The sequence below is a fragment of the Nylanderia fulva genome, unplaced genomic scaffold (genome assembly GCF_048542155.1).
Source record: "Nylanderia fulva isolate GAGA-0341 unplaced genomic scaffold, ASM4854215v1 Scaffold119, whole genome shotgun sequence".
Classification (NCBI taxonomy): domain Eukaryota; kingdom Metazoa; phylum Arthropoda; class Insecta; order Hymenoptera; family Formicidae; genus Nylanderia; species Nylanderia fulva.
In genome coordinates, this window is record NW_028189398.1 from 244,669 (window position 1) to 257,519 (window position 12,851).

Below are 12,851 nucleotides of genomic sequence, written 5' to 3' on the forward strand. Positions count from 1 at the left end.
ATGAAAAATTATATATGATACATAATATTTACAATATTTGTTTATTTTTGCAGTTCCCATACAATGAAAGATTTCTTATTTTTTTTTGTTTTTGGATAGGATACACAAGGAGAATATGGTAATAAATGATAATAGATGTAATTACTGTCTAATATAATATTAATTCTATGTCAAAAACAACCCACTAGTTCATCCTTAAGTATATTATATAGGTGCTTTCTCAACCAACTTAAACCAATGGCCACACTCGCAGCGACGTGGAGGACCTTGATGCAACCACATCCAATTTACGTGCAATGCATCCTCGTCACAAATACATCCCATTATACGACTCTCAAATGCGCTATAGACTATATTAGGATTCTCCTTTGTACTATCTGGTCGTCGTTTTATAGTCAAATTGTAGGGATCCTAGGAAAGAGTAAGTTAACAAAATATATTGGTTTTTTTTTTTTCATTAATATAATTTCATAAATATAATATTTATTAATGGAAAATATATTTATTAAGAAATTTTCATTAATATTTATCACATTAATCTCTAATAAAAATGTACACAGAATGAAACGAAAGATCTACAAAAATAAGTCTACGATAAAATGGAAAAAAATATAAAACTATATTATTAGGACTTTATAGAGCGAAAGAAAAATATTTCTGCATCAGTCGAATTTATACGAGAAACGTCAAAACTTACATCGTTACCGGCTAAACGGGCGAGCATCTCCCTCTTTTCCAAACCAGTGGCATGATCCAGGGAATCGGCGACTGTCGAGAAAAATCAATGTCAACGTATGAAAATGAATTTTTCTCTCCGCAAAATATCATCAACGAGGATTGAAAAAAAAGATGAAGAAAATGATTAGGCGAACGAAAAATATATTACGTAATATGGAGTACGTCCAAAAAAGTGTATAAGGGAGGTGAAACGTGGTGTCGTAATACGAGAGAAACGAAATTTCACGAGGGAAGATATTTACATTTTTTTTGAGCACACGCGAGGCTGTAGGAAATCGGCCGTCGACACGTTTGAAGGACGCTACGGGCACATAACCACGCCATTTTTCAGACTGCAGAATTAAATTGTACGCGACTATCTGTCTCGGCCCCAAGATTGGGTTAAGTCCTTATTTTTAGTCACGAATAATATGCATGCGCAGAGATCCCTCGGAACGCGGGAATTACGCGCGCGCGCGTAGCCAGCGCTCGTGTCGATCAGATGATTTTTGACAGTTCACGCGGAGTTGGACAAAAATTAAATCCCGCATAACATTATCGCTCGTTTATGCAATAATAATATATATTCATGACAGAAAGTAAAAATTATGATTTTTCCAGCATACGTTATTTTGACGTCGAATGACGTCATTAGACATTAAATGACATTTTATTACTTATTATGATTTTTTAATTATTTTTATTAAGATTTTTATAATTATTATCTCAGCAAACTGATGTCATTAAACGTTAAAATAATAACATCATAACTTTTATTATAATTTATTCTTATTTTTTTATTTTAATTTTATTATGATTTTTTAATTATTTTTATTAAGATTTTTATAATTATTATTCCAAGTACCAAACTGACATCATAAAAATGTCAAAATGACGTCATTTTGACGTTTAATGTCAGTTTGCTACTTGGGATAATAATTATAAAAATCTTAATAAAAATAATTAAAAAAACAATAAAATTAAAATAAAAAAATAAGAATAAATCATAATAAAAATATAAAAAGTTATTATATATTTGTTATATATGATTATCCATTAACAAATTTTTTACTTATGCTATTAAAGCATATTCTTTCACCTTTTTATTCTCAGAAACTTATGCATATATATGCCATATTTTAATATCATCCAACATAGAAATTAAAAATTAAATATATATTTTTATTATGCATGTATCAAAACATGTGTAAAGTTGATTCAGTTCGGATTTCAATAAGATTTTATATATATCTCTTTTTGTGACTACATTTCAATTAATAGTATTATTTTTAATATATCTACACATTTATGTAATGATTACAACATACCTTTTATTACATTATACATTAGGTATATAATAATATAAAGTTACTAAATTATCTTATCATGCGATTTACAATGATATATTTTGACATAAATATAGAAAATACATATCAAAATTTGTCAATTAATTGTAAGATATGTTGCTGCTCTGCTTGTTTCCATTCTGTATCACCAGCATCTCCCAAGTTACCAGCATATTCTGGTTTTTAAATAAAAAATATATAAGTATTTTTTGGTATGAATTTATAATAAAATTCTTCAAGGTTGGGTATTATATTTAATTTTAGTTAAAAGTTAAATAAAAAAGTTAAAGTTAATAACTTTTATCTTAGCTTAATTAATTAAAAATATCTTAATTTTTAACTTAAACTAGTTATTTATTCAACTTAAATATATATATTTTTTTCATTTAAACAATTTTTCATCTCTGAACGCCATTATTTTTTTTTATAAAATATTAAACATTGGATAATTTAATTTTTTAATAATGATTAAATTTTAATAAGAACATTATTCTTACAAATATGATAATAAAAGTTTTATATACTATTAATTTCTATTTTTCTTTCATAATTGTAATTACAAAAAAATACATTTCTATATAAAAAATAAATTTTTGTTATTATAATTTACCCAACTCTGATGACATTTAATCTAGAATTAAATGATTATTAGATGCAATTTACCTCTCATAATGTGCCGAATTGTTTTAAGAGATGCTCTTCTCTGTGCCAAGATTCTCGTTACTCGTTGTTTAACTGCAGGTGGACAGCCAGTGCATGCTTCTAAAAGTACATAATCTACCAATTGCAATATAAATAATCCGCCATCTAATCTTCTTAGATAGGATTCCTCTTCATCTTCATCCTCCTTGTGATCAAAATAAAATTATAAAAATATATATTTTCAATTTTCTGTTTTAAATATATTTTTATGGTGCATATGTATACCTTTCCATTCTTTTCTACTTCCTCTACTTTCTCAAGATACTTGAAATGTAATTCCATTAATCGATCCACTTTCTCATAATCATTCTCTGTAAATTTACTAAGTAGTCTTTGACGCTGTTGTCCTTTACAATTTCTCAACATACTTGCTATGATAGAAACAACATGTTCTGCAAAAATATTTATTATTTTCACAATTCAGTTTATTCTGTAAATCTTTTTAATGCTAAATACAACTAATGATAGATAAAAAAACCAACTTATCGAGCAATTATTAGAGTTGTTCTGTCAAATAAAATTTATTCCATGCATAAACTAAACATAAAACATTATGTGAAAGATACAAACATTCTATATTCAAACTTAAGCGAAAATTACAATCATTGCTTTTTAATGCTATTAATAAATATAAAATATACAATTATAAATCATCTTATGTATGTTTCCAATAATTTATATAAATACCTTCATGCTCTTCTGCAGTAAGCATTTTTTTTCGATTTTTCGTTGGAGTTTTCATAAACAGAGGAAATATTGTTCGTAATCCAAGAATATCTACAAACTTGCTGCAATTATCTCTTCCATCTGGACCATTCATAGCATGATCTAAAACCTGCAATTATTATTAATAATAATAATAATAACAACAGTAACAGTATAACGGTAACGGTAATGGTATAACGGTAACGGTATAACGGTAACGGTATAACGGTAACGGTATAACGGTAACGGTATAACGGTAACGGTATAACGGTAACGGTAACAGTGTAACGGTAACGGTAACAGTAACGGTGTAACTGTAACGGTAACAGGTAACGGTAATAGTGTAACGGTAACGGCAACGGCAGCGGCAACGGCAGTGGCAACGGTAGTACTAGTAATAGTATATAGTAGTAGTAGTAGTAATAATAATAATAATAATAATAATAATAATAATAATAATAATAATAATAATAATAATAATAATAATAATAATAATAATAATAATATTAAGAATAATAATAATAATAACAACAATAACAATATATTATTAACTAATATGATTAATAATTAAACCTTATCCTATAGACAAACTTACTTTGAGAGATCCATTCCGTGACATTTTCTTTTCTCGCAACATTAAATTCATAAGTTGAAGACCTTCGCCACGCAGAAATCTGTCGCGATTTACAGTAGCCATTAAACTTGAACATAAAACATTAAATAAATTTTCCATCATCTCTTGTTCTTCTGCAGTCTGCGGATCGTGCCTCTTATAATACTGTAAATAATTAATTTTTAATTGATTGAACCTAGTTAAACGTGCGTATAAAAGTTTAGGAAAAATATAAATGCATACAGCTAATTGTTGTAACAAAACGTCAATTCCATCTAAGTCACCTAAAAGAAGTCTATTCTCTGGTGTGTGCTGCAAAAGTATAGATAAGAGTTCACTAGCATAAAGTTTGTTTGCGTCAAACGGTGTTTTTGTCTTAATTCGACGCAGTAGCCATTGCATTAACCCTTGTTTTCCTGCATCTGCACACAAGTCTGGTCTAAACTCCAGGAGGTTTTCAAAAATAGCTGGAAATTAAAATCATCATTTTTAGTAAAAATTGTTTATCAAGATATTATAATATTATGTTTTCAAAATATTTTAAAATTTAGTTATAACAAGTACACAATAATACCTGATATATATATATATATATATATATATATATATATATATATATAGCATATTATAAAATTTATTATAAAATATGTATAATCAATATATTAATATATTAATTAAAGATTTTATTCCTAAGAATGTCAAAAGAAAATATTTGAAGACTTTTTAAATGTTCAATATGGGTACTTTCCCCTAAATAATTACCAAGTGTATTATAAACACCGTCACTTTCTTCCTTCACTGTCTCATCAAGTCTCTCAAGATTTTGTACCAGAAGAGCACAAACTTGTTGCTCCAATAAAGCATCGATAAGTGTATCCGCACCTTCTTGACTCTCGTGTAATATATCTACGTCAGTCAATTCTTGTAGAAGATCCACAACGCCGACTGCTATATCGGTATTCTCATGAGATAATAACTCGAGCAAGGAAGGCACAGCGCCTAATTCCACCATCAATTGATACAGATCCGGATTAGTCGCTACAATATGCAGCTCTTGCAGAGTTTCGTGCAATTCAACCTCAGATTCCATAAATCTGTAGAAGTCCAAAGCTTAGAGAAATAATTATATATATTAAGATTGATTAATTAAATAATTATATATCTTTTAACGATATTTAATGTTGTTATAATTATATATCATTATATATATCATTATATATATATATAATGATATATAATTATAACAACATTAAATATCGTTAAATTATGCAGGATTGAGTAAGTTAATAATTTTTTAAAATTAACAATAAGTTAAGTTAAAGTTAGTTGCTTATAAAATTAATTTAGTTAAGTTAAAAGTTGCATGAACAAAAATTATTTATAAAATAATAATAAACACTTCACTTGATCGTACTGGCAAATAATTTATTAAGTTTTCATCACTACGTTTTTAAAAATTATTTATATTAGAATTATGTTTGTTAAGGGGATCCTAACCCTATCGGAGTTCGCCCGTGCATTTAGGATCCCCTTAATTCCTTTAAAATTATATAACACATAACAAAGAAATTTTGATTTTTATATAGAAATATATTTTTTGGTAATTATAATTGATGACAAATAAACAAAAATTAATAATACCTTAATTTAAAAGTAATATGTTTATAACTTATAAAAAAACAATAATAAATAATATTCAGAAATAAAAAAATTTAACTTAGGAAAAATGTTAATAAATTTAAAGTCAAAAATAACTAGTTAAAGTTAAAAATTAATACATTTAAAATTTAAAATTAACTAAGCTAAGTTAAAAGTTACTTTTTAACTTTTACCTAATTAACTAGTTATTAACCAAGCCTGATTTTATGTATGTTTAAAAATATATTAACTCTTCTTAACTATATGTTATTCAGTATTTGCTGTTATCTAAATAAAATGATATAGATGATCATCTAGATAAAACTTTGGTGTCATCTTATCTTTATATAAATAATAAAAATATGTATCTATATCTGCATTTTAGATGAAAAAAAGTATTGCCTTTACTAAATTATATAGAATAATTCTCAGATAATTTTGGTTTAGAATCATAGCACATCAAAATACTTAAATACTTAAATATATCTAAAACAATATCATTTTTATTTTATCTAAGATAAATTTACATATTTTTATCTCATCCTTATCTACCTAATTTTAAAATCATCTAAGCATAACACTGCAATATTATATAATATATATGTACATACTTCTCTGGTTGATCTGGAAATTTAACTCTCATCTCTTGATTTCTGAGACCTCTCTTCTCGAATAAAAGAATCATACGTTTAAGCGTCGCCTCGTCCAGTGCTTCGACCTCGGGGGCTTCAGTTTCTACATATTTCAGTATATCTTGTTTCTCCTTCTCCGTCAACTGAGGTTCCATCACATCCTGAGTCGATGAGGGTACAGCTGCAGTTCTAACAGGTGTGGGAGGTTCGCTGTCCCTGGAAGATATTGGTTCAACTTCCTTGGGCTGTCGTTGACGTGCATGGTACGGAGTTTTTATCACTCTTTTTGGTTTCTTCGGATTTTCCCATTCATCCTCGTCATCCTCTTCTCCTGCTGCTGGTCGTTTTGGGGTATTCGGTGGCTGTACAAATTATTATCGCATGATGTATACTTATGTCATTATTTTTCATCATCATTTATTATATATTATTTTTATTTGTGACAAAGAGATAAATTGCGGAATAAAGAACATTTTTGTGAAGCAAATATTATAAAAAAAAATTGGTGGCTGCACATATTATTATCGCATGATGTATACTTATGTTATTATTTGTCATATATTATTTTTACTTGTGATAAAGAGATAAATTGCGGAATTGATGAAGAAAATTTTTGTGAAGCAAATATTATACATATACAAAAAAATTGTGAGGTTAAATTAATTAATGTAGGTATATAATATTTCAATGCATATATAATACTAATAAATTATTGCGTGGAAAATTGTAATACGCACTTTATAAGATAACAGTTCTCCGATATCCATTTGTCAAACTCGAATCGTTTAAAAATTACGAGCAAAAAATGTCAACAATTTGAATTGAAAACAATTTTATGTCATTGATATTTTGATAGTATCAGATGGGATATGCAATGAATTTTGAAGGATTAGGGAAAGTTTATGTTGGAAAGCTTTCCAACAAAAAAACTAGATGCAATGTAATGAGATTGGCTGTCGAATAGGGAATTTTAAAAATTTGTTGGTACACGTAAATTTAATTTAAATAAATAAACCTTTATTATTATATAATTATTATATTATTATTATTATATAATCATTAATTTATTATATAATTAAATAAAAATAAATTACTATTAATTTTATTAATAACGCCAGATTTATATTTATTGTTAATATAGAATACTTCATATATTATTATATATGTGCAATTATTTTTTTACTTGTTCAAATTTGATTTTTCTTACAAAAATTAAACTATTATATTTTTCATTTTTGAGAATTTTTTTTATAAAATATATAAAATATTCATATATACACACACACATATATATATATATATATATAATTTTTAAAGATAATCGAATAAAAAATTCAATACATGTACTTTTGTTCATAACATTTATAACATTTCCAGTACAAAATTATTAAACAAAATTATTAATAATTTGAAAGAAATTATTAATAGTCTCATATGTATACATATATTATACATATATTCTATAGGCACATATACACATTTTAAGAGATATTAGCCTAAATAAAATTAATTAATTGCTGTTGATACCAAAAAATAGAAATTTTATTATATTTTTAAATGTTTTATATATATATATATATATACTTTAAATATACATATATAAAACATGTTTTACTAGCATTTTTATCTACCTATGATGTGGTAGATTCATACAATATTTAATATTTATACATAATATTATTGTGATATAACAGTCTGTATATTATTTCTACATTACAATATATAATAAATGATTGGGCATTTGATATTACAATGTCCAGCAATATTAACAGTAACATGCCTTTTCTAGATTTATCCAGCTTTTTTTTACGATTTCTTCTTTAATTTTTTAAACATCCTGCTATCCTAAAGATGCAAAGTGTTCAGTCTTGTATCCCAGCCAACACATCCACTTAATATAATCTCTTGGCTTGATAAAGCCTAAAATAAAATATTTAATATAAGCAACAGCTAAATTAATTAAATTTATTATCTTATATTTAATGCAATCCCATACTATTTTGCATAAAATACATAAAAAAAATTATATACTGTTTTGTTATGACATATATTTAATTATATATTCTATATGCATATTTAATTTTTTTATGTATTTTATATATATATAATATTTATGTATTATTTATATAAAAATTTTACCTGACTATTTTATATCAGATATTTGGCCTCTGTATAAATCAATTGCATTAAAAATAATATTTAGATATAGGAGTTAACCCTGTAAAATAAGAGAATGAAACATTAGACAGCCAATTTATATCACATTGTTAAATATAAGCTTATAGCACATTTCTCAATGCGTCTTTGCAATAAATACCTGTTTTTAGCCAATCAGTCAGGCATATCTATAGAGATTATAGGCACAACAGGTTTCATTAGGTCGATTTTCTTTATAAGCTTTTCACCCTTTTCTGTAATCATTGGCTCAGATGGTGGTTGATCTCGTTCATCTCTCGGTTGGTATGAAATATTACCGTATTCTTGAAGCAATGGACATAAACCTAGTAGGAAGTGACAAAAGTCTTTTCTGATACCAAACCACCCTGGACAAAAATTCCATTATTCTTATATTCTACTTAAAATTAATTATAAAAAGATATCTGTATGTTTTATAGAAATAAAGCAAAGAATTTAGGACCTATAAAGTAGATATATATCGAGTAAAAAATACTTAATAAATAATAAGTCAAAAAAACAAGTGTCAGAAATAATTAAAACTAAATTCTAATAAAATTAAGTTTTTTGATTTATGTTTATAATTATTTTTTACTTGATTTGATGTATATTATTCACCTTATAAATCCTTATAAATCCTTGTCCTTTTTTTTAACATTATGCATGTGTATGTATATTTATGCAGATTTAAAAAATATTAAAATATTTAAAAAATAATCAATAATATGTAAAATATTATTAAATATTTTATATATTATTTATTATATTTAAATATTTTATATATTTTATATTATTTTTAAAATATTGTTAAATAACAGTCTATAAGATTGTCTTACATCTATTTCCACCTTTAGCACCAAAGGACATGAATATAAGAGTCATATGTGACACAAGGAGGGGCATCACTACTGTTGTATAATTTATTGAAATATCTCCATCCAATTTATTTGCTAGTAGTACCTAAAGCAGAATAATAAATGAGTAAATAATGTAATATACAAAAGAAAAATCATGATCAACTTAAGTAAAAAGATGCACAGTTATACCTGGAATATTAATACGGGAACAACGAGAAATGTATAAGCTAATGCTGAATTCAAGGAGGTCCGCCTTTGACGAGCATTAATCTGAGGCGTTCTTAATAAAACAGCGGCAAACACTATTGCATATAAAACAGCCACTAAGGATAAACAAAGGAGTGCCCATACTGGCACGAACACAACTTCCCAGCTCCAAGTTATAAAACCATCCAATCTCAGGGCCAAAAATATAAATTGTAATACATTCACTGCGCAGAATAACTCGAGTTCAAACGATCGATCGTGTTTTACAGCCCAGATGCAAACCTAAATCAGAAGATAGTTAAAATATTAATATAAATTGTCAATCCCATAGTTTGAAGAGATCAAAAGGACCATTACTCACTGCGATGGATACTATCGAGATGAATATCAAAGGTATGAATACAAGTATCCACAAATGTCTCTCGGACTCTAACTTGTCGCACACCAACAATTCAAACATTAATAGAATTAAATGTAATGCCAGGGTTATCAACATCGCTTTGTAATGTACATAGGCATCTCCTTCCAATCTTGCGTGAGGATGTCTCCACCAGACATAACTTCCTACTACAGCTCCCAGAATTACCATACCTTTCCAAAACCATATTGGACTGAATATCGACCAATAACTCCATTCTATAAAACCATCCAGTCGAAGAGCAAATAGGGATGTAAATATCATCAAACAGGAATGTACCAGAAATTTACTGGAATTAAAAAATAAACATATGATAACTATATTTATTTATTATATAACAAGTATTATAATTATTATAATTATTGTATAAATGTTATTGCAAAATAAGTCTGTATATGTTTAATAAGAGGGTTACCTTGGATTGAAGTCTTGAAAAAGCGTTTGTAAATTCATAATTATATCAGAGCAGATTATGTAGGCCAATTAATCGAAGATCTTTATGTGATTTATCGTATAGAGATACATGCTACGATAAGAGCATGAGATTTTTCATTTACCATGAATATTACTATGGAAAAGTTCAAGCGACAGCTCGTGTAGCTGCATTCAGAAAAATAATAAGTTACAACAACCCGTCACAACCAAAATTTCGAACATACTGAAAGATACGAAATAATTTTCGGTTGTTCCAGTTTCCCTCACCATTTATTTCTCTCTCTCTCTCTCTCTCTCTCTCTCTCTCTCTCTCTCTCTCTTTCTCTCTTTCTTTTTTCCCTAAAAATAACTAGTTACTTCTAGGTACTATGAGAAACTATTTCTTATTCCTATTGGTGGATATTTTCTATTCCTTGTTCTTATTTGCCTACATTTTTCTAAATTTATATATTGAATTAAATATTTATATAAATTAAATAATAAATTACATATTTATATATTTATAATAAATATATTTATAAATAAATATAAGTTATTATTTATTAAATCTTCACAATTAATTGTGTGTTGATCGCCAGTGATAAAATTTTAACAAATAATAAGATGCAATTTAATTCAACCTACTATTTTTAATCCTTTTTTCTTAAGCGTTTTAGAAATGTTAGCAGTCAGATTATTGATATACGGTAACATAATATGTGAAGACATGTCAAATTTTTTATTGTTATTTTCATCTCTCTTGCCCATACAGCACAGATTATTGCAATTATATTGCAGCAACGTTGCAATGTTGCAAGTTGCAATGCAACATTATAAAGACATTGCAGAGATATAGGCGCACAAAATTCCAGCACACTTGTAGCAACATGACATTAATATTTCGGAAATATTGCATGTAATCCAAATTCTATAATTTATATATTGTAATATATATATAAATTAATTACAACGTATTTTCATTAATGATTTATTTACATTTATATACCTGTATATGCAACATTAGTTTATGGTTGCAATAACAATGCATTATTGCAAATTCATAACATTGCAATATTGTTGTAATATTTTGTTGCAATCTTCCAAAAAGCGGACATTTTAACATTACTGCAATTCAACAGCAATGATGTAGCAACATTTTGCAGTGAATTTGCAATATTGCAATATTGCGGTGAAAGATTGTTGTAATGTTTTTGCAATCTATCGGTGCTGTATGGGTGTTGTCCAAACTATTAGTAATATTATTAATTACATGTAATCTTTTTTTAATATGTTTTTTAATATTTATTATTTATTATTTATTTATTATTTATTAAATATAAAATATGTGCATCGGAAAATGAATACTTTGATTTATTACGAAATATTACACATCCATTTAATTTATAATTAAATTATATTAAATATAAAATTTATATTTGTGTTTTGTATTTAAATTACATACGAAATATATTAAAATATATTTTTAAATTAATCAATTGTATATTTCTTCTTTTGTTTAGCATCCCATATATACAGCACAGATTATTGCAATTATATTGCAGCAACGTTGCAATGTTGCAAGTTGCAATGCAACATTATAAATTTAAGATATTGCAGAGATATAGGTGCACAAAATTCCAGCACACTTGTAGCAACATGACATTACTATTTCGGAAATATTGCATGTAATCCAAATTCTATAATTTATATATCGTAATATATATACATATACCCAGCAGACACCAAGTTACAGCTATATAATTGTTAGTTGTAATCCCCACTCAAAAATATAATACGTGTATTATAACAACTCATACAGCACCGATAGATTGCAAAAACATTACAACAATCTTTCACCGCAATATTGCAATATTGCAAATTCACTGCAAAATGCTACATCATTGCTGTTGAATTGCAGCAATGTTAAAATGTCCGCTTTTTGGAAGATTGCAACAAAATATTACAACAATATTGCAATGTTATGAGTTTGCAATAATGCATTGTTATTGCAACCATAAACTAATGTTGCATATACAAGTATATAAATGTAAATAAATCATTAATGAAAATACGTTGTAGTTAATTTATATATATTACGTACAATATATAAATTATAGAATTTGGATTACATGCGATATTTCCGAAATATTAATGTCATGTTGCTACAATTGTGCTGGAATTTTGTGCACCTATATCTCTGCAATGTCTTAAATTTATAATGTTTCATTGCAACTTACAACGTTGCAATGTTTCTGCAATATAATTGCAATAATCTGTGCTGTATGGGAATTATATTGTTGAGTGGAAAATTACAACTAACAATTATATAACTGTAACTTGGTATTTGCTGGGTATAATACTGTAATAAAATAATTTTTTGCAATATTGTACAATAAAAGATATTAACGATAATCAATAATAATTTAA

The 12,851-nt window shown here is 26.5% G+C and overlaps 3 protein-coding genes across 4 annotated transcripts; all 3 read right to left on the minus strand.

Moving 5' to 3' along the window:
- Positions 1 to 22: 22 nt before the first annotated feature.
- LOC114937555 (cytochrome c oxidase subunit 5B, mitochondrial) lies at positions 23 to 1,159 on the minus strand. Its single transcript, XM_029311076.2, has 3 exons — positions 981 to 1,159; positions 698 to 768; positions 23 to 411 (listed from the first exon to the last, which is right to left on the minus strand). The coding sequence occupies exons 1-3, from the start codon at positions 1,060 to 1,062 to the stop codon at positions 205 to 207; spliced, it is 360 nt and encodes a 119-aa protein (XP_029166909.1). The 5' UTR covers positions 1,063 to 1,159; the 3' UTR covers positions 23 to 204.
- An 822-nt stretch (positions 1,160 to 1,981) lies between these two features.
- On the minus strand, positions 1,982 to 7,207 carry LOC114937552 (beta-catenin-like protein 1). The gene is made up of 9 exons (XM_029311069.2): positions 7,091 to 7,207; positions 6,333 to 6,715; positions 4,846 to 5,177; positions 4,327 to 4,550; positions 4,066 to 4,248; positions 3,453 to 3,600; positions 2,991 to 3,157; positions 2,727 to 2,910; positions 1,982 to 2,239 (listed from the first exon to the last, which is right to left on the minus strand). Exons 1-9 carry the CDS (start codon positions 7,118 to 7,120, stop codon positions 2,151 to 2,153), a joined length of 1,740 nt encoding a protein of 579 aa, XP_029166902.2. The 5' UTR covers positions 7,121 to 7,207; the 3' UTR covers positions 1,982 to 2,150.
- Positions 7,208 to 7,877: 670 nt separating this feature from the next.
- LOC114937551 (transmembrane protein 185A) lies at positions 7,878 to 10,735 on the minus strand. 2 transcript variants are annotated; one of them, XM_085490006.1, is made up of 7 exons: positions 10,426 to 10,735; positions 9,954 to 10,299; positions 9,575 to 9,874; positions 9,365 to 9,488; positions 8,671 to 8,854; positions 8,493 to 8,571; positions 7,878 to 8,273 (listed from the first exon to the last, which is right to left on the minus strand). In XM_085490006.1, exons 1-5 carry the CDS (start codon positions 10,461 to 10,463, stop codon positions 8,685 to 8,687), a joined length of 978 nt encoding a protein of 325 aa, XP_085346132.1. In that variant the 5' UTR covers positions 10,464 to 10,735; the 3' UTR covers positions 7,878 to 8,273; positions 8,493 to 8,571; positions 8,671 to 8,684. The 2 variants fall into 2 exon arrangements, with proteins under 2 accessions (XP_085346132.1, XP_029166901.2); XM_029311068.2 differs by having other exon boundaries at positions 8,671 to 8,896.
- Between the last annotated feature and the right edge of the window lie 2,116 nt (positions 10,736 to 12,851).